The 8,842-nt window shown below is 34.2% G+C and overlaps 1 protein-coding gene across 1 annotated transcript; it reads left to right on the forward strand.

The window, feature by feature from the left end:
• Positions 1–1,842: 1,842 nt before the first annotated feature.
• Positions 1,843–4,168, forward strand: LOC120344706 (U2 small nuclear ribonucleoprotein A'-like). The gene has a single exon (XM_039414016.2). The coding sequence runs from the start codon at positions 1,947–1,949 to the stop codon at positions 2,709–2,711; it is 765 nt and encodes a 254-aa protein (XP_039269950.1). The 5' UTR covers positions 1,843–1,946; the 3' UTR covers positions 2,712–4,168.
• Positions 4,169–8,842: the final 4,674 nt, after the last annotated feature.

An 8,842-nucleotide genomic window follows, 5' to 3' on the forward strand; every position in this document is an offset into this window, starting at 1 on the left:
TGGAAGATTTTGTGTGTTCCAAATTTTACAATGCTAAAAAATACGATTAGTTGTTTAATTTTATGGAATACAATATGAGAACTATAGCAATATGGCAACAGTAAAGGCCGCGCGTGATATTTTACTCTCTTGTTCTAACATTTATTATTTATCATATGGGAAAATATCTTTTATATTTTCTTTCAAATAACTATATAATTTTAATTTTCGTGTTTTTCCAATGTTTTAATTTTTTTCAACATATTATAATTAAAAGGGTAATTTTAATCATTAGTCTCCCTGCGTCGTGTTAAATTCAAACCGGTAAAATATAAAACGAATTTCACGAGTAGTTTCTAACTTGGGTGAATTGCCTTGTCACCATTCTGCCATTCCAGTCCCTGGTCCCAACTAAACTCTTACATAGATAATGGGATAGCTTTATTGTGTTGAAGATAGTTTTGTTTGAAGTTTAGGAAGATATTCCACCCCGTTCCGATAATTTAAGGGTCGTTTCCGTACCGGTAATTCAAAGTCAGATTTGTTTTATTTGTCACTTAAATCGAAGAGTTTTAACATACGGTAATTTTAGGGCAGTTGTTATACGGTACCGATATCTCTACATGTAGACTATGTATTTTTTATAGTTTTTTTTCTGTATTTATTGTGAGTTGGCATCCCTGTAGTATTCTGGTATTATTCATACCCCAGCCAGACAGGCCTGTCAGTCTGTAATATGGCTTATATCACTGTATCAGGGGTGGGCAACCTTTTATCGCTCCTGGGCCAAGATTAAGGGTTGCACATCATTGGCGGACCGCACATACGGTATCTCTAGAAAGTTGAAAACCGAACGGATGATAGTTTTTATAATGAAAATCAAGCAGTGATACATCTCTCGAATATAATGTAGATTTATTTCCTCATTGCATTGCATCTCAAAAAGTTCCATTTGAATATTTTTGGCGCTATTGAACCCTTTGCACTTAGCATCATTAAACTAGTCATTGTAAATTTTATACTTAAAATTTAAGATTATAATATAATTTAGTCTACACGTGTCTCACAATAAATTCGGTTACGTAAAGAATATAATCGTCAAAACAGCTGTTTTGATACTATAATTCAGTGAAGTGTCGTGGGCTGGATCGGGGCCGTAGGTTGCCGACCCCTGGCTTATATCAATTTACAGAGGTATGTAGTTTAGGAGGTCAAAATGGGATTGAGTCCAATTTTCTGATGTGGCTTTATCGAGAGAAATCTCAAATGTGATATAAGTGATCTCCATGTTCATTTCATTCCTCAGTTTCTAAGAAGTTTTGTGGGAATCACTAATTTTGCTTAACTCCTAAATTTTATTTATGATATTTCTGAAATGGAATCCAAGTTCAATAGGGTATGCTTAAAGCAGTTTTATCATTAAACATATTATATTACATGTTTGAAGTTTGCATGACCTAGGCAATTTTTTATCATTATTACTGTAATTTGTCTTATTAATAGGATAGGATTTACATAATCACACGGCCTATCGTCCAATTACCATTCCATGTCGAGTATGGGATTAATTAGTTACTTGTTTGTCTTGAAATCAATATCAATTTTGACTTGACTTGTTGAGTTTGATACTCTGTCCTTCTTGTGGCGCTCCAGAAGTATGTTTGCCAAAATGAAGGTAACTAATTTTGTTCGCATACTTTACGTCAAGTTGTGTAAGGGAACTGAAGCCCATGGGCAGGGGGTATATTCACTCAGCTTACAAAGACGGTACCCAGACTTGTAATAGAACTAAAATATGGAAAATCAGAATAAAATTATGGCCTAACCTGGTACACACACTACGGAAGTATTGTTGTCAATCTACTAACATTTTATTATATCTTCAGATATTCTCTGACTCTATAATCGGTATGATAACACTGGAATAAAGTTTTTATTCTTTCTAAAAAAGCTGTTGAAACTTGATCATGGTGAAATTAACCCCAGAGATCATCGAGCAAGCAGTCCAGTATGTAAACGCTGTACGAGATCGTGAACTGATCTTACGAGGCTACAAAATTCCTGTCATTGAAAATTTAGGTGCGACTTTGGACCAGTTTGACACAATAGACTTTTCTGATAATGATTTACGAAAGTTTGAAGGTTTTCCGTTGCTCAAACGGATAAGATCTTTGATGTTTAACAATAACCGTATTTGTAGAATCGAAGAAGATATTCATCTGAGTATCCCTAACTTGAAGGAGCTTTACTTCACGAACAACGAAATTGCGGAATTGACCGATCTTGATTATTTGGAAGGATTTAAACACTTGGAATTTTTGAGCCTATTGCGCAATCCTGTTACTCATCACAAAGAATATAGACTTTATGTTATTCACAAATTACCACAAGTACGAGTTTTAGATTTTCGTAAAGTTAAACAACGTGAACGAGAAGAAGCCAAAAAACTATTCGGTTCGAAAAAAGGGGAAACACTGCTCAATGACATCAAACAAAAATCAAAGAATAGGACTTTCACTCCAGGAAAACCAACACAGCCGACTGCCTCCATTTCAGGGCCGTCCGCTCAGGATAAGCAAGCTATCAAGGAGGCAATCATGAAAGCAAAATCTCTTGAAGAGATAGAAAATCTAAAAAGAATGCTTCAATCTGGAAAAATCCCCGGGAAAGATAAAAACGGTCTCACAAACGGTGCTGATAAAGAAGAGGAGACTGAAATGGAAGTGTCCTAAATTCACCTCCAAAATTGAATGTAAAATGATAAAAAAACGGTGGATTTTTCAGGATTACTTTGGGCTGTGAGGCGAAGACGTGTTACTACGCTATAAGAACTAAATCTGGGGACTATATTTGAACTGGCCTTAGTTGAAAAGTACAAAAAAAGTATTGATTTGTCACGCTTAATCTGCATTAAAAAATCAAAATAGTGTCGACTAGAAGGGTAAAAAGTAGTGTTTCGGCTCACTTTTTTGCACCAAAACTATAATTAAAGTACATACTTTGTTGGCAAATTATTTTTTGTATCGTTTTTTAAAATATGCATATTTGGTAATTATCATATGAAATTGAATTCCTATTAATGTAAAACGTACAGAAACAAGTTGAGATGATTTCTTCGAGAGACTTTTTAATTTTTACAAGAGACAATTATTCAACAAACATATGTAATGAAGCCTAATCAGACTTACTATTTCACAATACTTCAATAAAAGCTAAGGCCGTCAAATAGTCCTTACAGCAGTGGGTCTCAACCAGTGGGCCATGGCCCACTGCGCGGTCACGTTAACATTTTGATGCTAATTTCATTTGTGTCACTATAGTTTAATTCTAATTGTAGTGGCAATGAATGAATGGTGCTGTTTTTCCTACTGAGCGGGCCACAGAATTTGGGTAACAAAATAAAATAAGTTGAGAACCGCTGTCTATCAAAGTTGAATCTTCGCTTTGGTGAAAAGGTTTAATTTGGGCCAAGAGGCAAGAACAGATCACTAACACTGCATAATTCCAACTGTGCAACATTCTCAGTTCATACAGGGTCAAAGGTCAGATTGACCTTCCCCCTATTATATTTTTATCGTGTACATACATTTCGTAGTGATCTTTTCTACTGTTTTTTTTAATCCTAAACGCATCAATGACGAGTTTCACGTCTGATATTTCAAGCAATGTGCATTTTGGAATTTTCTCAAGTCTTATGTAGATTAAAACTGTCGTTTATACAGTATGTTCTGGTTATATTCTTCATATTTCCTGTTTACCTTCCAAAAATGGACTTTTGACAACTTGGCAATGATTCCAATTCAATTTGGCTCAATTTTTGAAGGGCGTATTGTTGTTCATGTTTAGTTTTTGAAAATGCCCATTTTCTTCGTTTGCGTCATAAAACTGGCTATCTGAACAGCGAAATCTAACAGGAAAATAAATAGACAAACTCTCACAACTGGTGGAAACAAAACTTGAATGTTTTGTTCCGGATGTCTGATTGTCTAGCAAAATAGTTCTCCTAGGAATCTATGCGACTAGTTGTCTTAACTTTGGAAGACTTGAAAAAAATATTAGACTTCGTCTAGGAATGTATATGTTATTTGAACTTATTTCTTACTTTTATTTTACTGTAAGCTATGATTGATTTGCAGTGATGCTTTGTAACTGCTATGGCCAAATTTCAATAAATGAAGTCGTACCTTCATGAGTTTAATGACATCGGGCTGGTGATGGCAATCTTAGGCTTTTTCACAGAGTGGGAATTAGACTTAAATAACCTTCTCAGGACAGGACCATGGCTTCTGGGGCCAGAGTGCAGGATTTCTCCGGAATGAGAGATAATTTAACAACCTAAATAGCAATAACCTGTGTTTCAGTAGGTATGCAAGCGTACATGTTGTGCGAGTCAAGATATTTGCTGTATTCATGTTAGTGTGCAGCAAGACTCTTGAATCATACAGGATAGTTATCTTTACTCCTGCTACAGTACCCTCACATTTATATGCATGCAGATCCACCAGCATAGAAGGATTATTAGTTAGTCACAAAGAAACCCAATTGGTATTGCATTTTGTGTGTCGGCGCTCCACCAAATACAGTTAAAACTGGTAAATGATAATGTCTGTCTCATTCTAGCATGCACAAGTTCCAACTTTACTTGCTTGTTCGGGAAATTAGGCATTGTTCGCTGTAAAGGCAAAGTTGATTATGTAGACTCCCACGATCGTGAGCCCAATTGCAATATTCTAAAACTAAAAATATGCCGATATAGTTTAGTTTTCACACTAGACATACTAATTGTACCAGTTTAGAGTTGAAGGGACAACCATCCACTCATAACCCAAGCTGTGGATTTTCATGAAAGTTTTCTCAAGGCAAAGTTAACAGCCTCCAACTAAATGTGTTAGTGCTAGAATAATTGCACACGATCAGCGGAATGAATGCTAATGACAATATGTAATTTCTACTTGATACAGTGATACCAAAAACAGCTAGGCAGAGAAGAATTTACAAAAAATAAACTTGATGACAATCAGAAACATACAATGTATACCTATCCAGCCTTAAAGCCAGAAACCTCTTCTGGCAAACAAGACAGAAATTTTCACTTGAAAAAAACTATTTCGACGTGCAATTATCTTTAAAATTCAGTAAACGAGAGAAAAAGGTCCAGACTATAAAGTTCATCCAGGGAAGAATCAGAACAACGAAGAAGCATAAATTAATATTTCTACATTTAACCTAGTGAATCCATATTCTAGTGACGAAAAGGGTTTACAAGCTGAAGCTTCTATTCTCACAAATCATATTTCTAAAGGGTGTCAATGAAGATTTTTTGAAATTGCAAAGAGTTTATCGATACCTTATATTGTTTTGGCCCTCACAGACGTATTAAATGAAGTAAAAAATACTTAAACAATCACTGATTGAAAAACAACAAACCTGGTTAAGATATATTGAAAACTGTCTTCATAACAAATGAAATTGTGAAGGGACTTGTAGACGACACCCCGTATATTCGTAAAATAGATTTAGAACAGCTTAGGTGAAGAGTGTTGCAAGCACAATATGTGAATTTGTATTATCAAATTTTTCGCTACAGGGTTTTATGAAAATCAATCGGATGTATCTCTGATACAGTTAATTTGGGGAGGGGGAATGTTAAAATTCTGAAAAAATTATTATTAGAAAATTTTTTAGGTGCCCTTTAATCTCAATTTCATCAAATTCCTCCGATAAACTTAATAAATAACTTAGTTGTTACAATTTTACAATTTACTAAAACAGCTTTTTAGTTTTGCTAAAAGGTTCAAGCCTCTACCAGAAAGATTTCAGGTTAGAGCCCCCCTACTAGAAAAACAAGTGTGTGATATTGCCAGCACAATGAACGAATCTAATTTGTAGTATAGGCTTTAATGAAAAATAATTTGAGACACAGTACTTAATTTGAGAGTAACAAAAGAAAAAAAAATCAGAATTTGTTTCATTTGAGCTACCATTGGTTCTCAAACTTATTAAGCTGTTCACCCTCTTATGAATTTGTCAAGTGTCGCGCCCCACCTCAAAAACAACTAGATGAATACCAGACGATAAGGCGAAAGTATGTTTTATTAAAAAAAACATGTTGAAAATACATGGATGGAACGTAAATATCCAAAATAAGGCAGACAAGATCAAACCTAACAAATATTTTCACTTTTGATCAGCTTCACCCCCCTAAAAAAATTGTATACACCTCCCGCCATTTGGGAACCACTGTACTAGGTGTTACATAATATGGTATCCAATCATAGTTTGAAGCAAAATTTTGAATGAAAATTTGCATACGGTAAGATTAAAATGGAAAATATATTTTATTAAAACAGCTTTTTCATGTCTCACTTTTTGGGTTAAATCCCTCAGATTGACAATTACCTTCTAAGAGAAGCAGTTTGAGGCAATATTGACTAAATTTTCTGATAAAAAGTATAAAAATCCAAAATATACATTACCATTTTTTCTCAAAACAGCTTTTTCTTGTTCCATTTTTGGGTTGGAGCCCTCGAATTGACAATCGCCCTCCAAGAAAAGCAGGGCCTGGAACCGCAGGCACAACATACAGATGTGTATTGTCAAATTCTTTGCTATAAGGTTTTAGAAAATAATGAAGTGTATGTATCCCTGACACTTCAAAACGAGGGCGAATAGCCTAGCCTATAATGGCGTTTTCTTGTAGCATAATATTCAATCCATAATAACTATGGGAATTCAAACCGTCTTTGAATGTTAATCTAATTGTGTTCAACTTGCAATTGCGTCCACTATAAAAGAACATTACCTAATACATAACAAGGCGACACCAAAAAAATGAAAATTATCATACTCGCCTAATAACACAACACCCCCCCCCAAAATCAGGCCAAAAATTTTGGTCTAGAAAAGCGACTTATTCGCCGGGAAATACGGTAGGTGATATTTGCCCTTGTGTGCTCACCAAAGAACTTCAATAAAAAGTTACAGAAGTTTTAAAACTAATTTTCCCCTTTTTTTTCGTATCAGTCGTCTTAACTTAGCCTTTGAATTAGCAATCGCCCTCATAGAGAATCAAGACAGACACATTCCATGATTTCATTCATTTATTTTCCTAAATAGTCGAGAAAAATGACAAAAATAATATGGCTAAAATTATACAAAATGCATTTATATACAAAAAGCACAATGCTAAGACATATATGAGATAGGTGCAGATATTTGCTATTTACTAAAAAAGAATGATAAAATGAATATACTACTACACATTTAAAGTTATTGAAAGAAACAAAAGCAGTTTTTTTTTTCAGCTTGAGCATTGAATAATCTGTCTATGGGGCCTAGAACTGAAATCAAACACTTTTGAATAAACAAAATTTACCGGCTCTACAGGAATATTCCCTTCGATGAATGGAACTTATGCTGGCTATGCTACCCTACAACACAATTCGGAAGCATTTTAACATAAACTTAGCATTAGTATATCACGAATTGTTACGGATCAACATGGTTTATCAGGTCCAGTGGTATTCAACGTGGGTTCCATGGAACACTGGTGTTCGGCAAAACACTTATTGTGTTTCTGTGAGAATTTCTCGATTTTGAATGGACTGTCCTTTCCCAATGCCTATTTGAATAAAACAAAATTTCTGCTTTCAACTATTAAGAAATTAGAAGTCACTTTAACATACCATACATCCTAGCATATAAGTCAGGTTAAAAACTCAAAAATTAAGGTGCAAAACTAAGGAGGTAAGGGTGTTTTTTGTTGTTTCACCTGACGACTAACGTTATATTCGGCGTTTCGAAAGATATGTATTAGATCTATGTAAAGCGTGCCATGTTTATGTAGCTTACTTAGTGACACACACATACATTTTCTGAAATGAGTGAACCTGTTGTTTGTGAGTTACCGGTACAAAAGAGAGCAAAGGCCAATGAAAAAACAGGTGGAAAGAGGTGACTGGAAGAATCTAGCGCCCGTCAACAGCCTGAACCAAAAAAAAAAAATAGAAATTGCCATGAAATTTTGAATCCCTACTGTGTTTCCTCAAAAATAAGACCTAGCCTGAATTTAATTTTTTTATTTTTATTATGAGCCCCCCCTTACAATAAGCCCAAGTGTTTATTTTTCGAAAGAAAATTAAACTTAGACCCGGACTTTTTTGGAGGAAACACGGCACAATTATTTCAATTGTATAGAACCAATGGGTTAATAATAGGTTTGAAAATAACAAATGTACCTCTACATAAAAATGCAAATATTATTATATATGAACGAGTGTTTCTATGCAAAAAAGATTGTATCAAACATGATTACAATTTCTAATGCTAAATAATAAATTAAAATTCAACTAACAGTTGGCGAAACGTACCAAGTATAGAATTAAATATTTGAGAAGCAAATTTTTAGCGCAGTGACAGCTTTGCATTTTTATTTGAAATATAACTTAAAAAGATAAATCCCATGAAAACTACTGAATTTCATAGTTTCCAATAATACAAGGTCAACCAAAAAAACTTGAATTTTTTAATTACTTCTATGAAAATTTACTCAGCAATTAAATTCTGTTCGAGTAAGATTTTACCCAAAATTTTCCCGTTATCTAAAACGCTTTGCACAAAAGTTATTTTCGTTCTAGTCCATAAAGTCCCTTTACAATTTCAATTTTGTTATGAGGTCTGTTCTCAATATATCTTAACCAAGTTTGTTGTTTTTCAATCAGTAATTGTCCAACTTGTAACTTCATTTAATACATCTGTGAGGTCCAAAACAATATATGGTATCGATAAATTCCCTTTGCAATTGTAAAAAGTTAGAAGATTTCATGGACACCCTTTATTACCTGGATCTGTTAATTTGGGGTCA

The sequence above is a fragment of the Styela clava genome, chromosome 5 (genome assembly GCF_964204865.1).
Source record: "Styela clava chromosome 5, kaStyClav1.hap1.2, whole genome shotgun sequence".
Classification (NCBI taxonomy): domain Eukaryota; kingdom Metazoa; phylum Chordata; class Ascidiacea; order Stolidobranchia; family Styelidae; genus Styela; species Styela clava.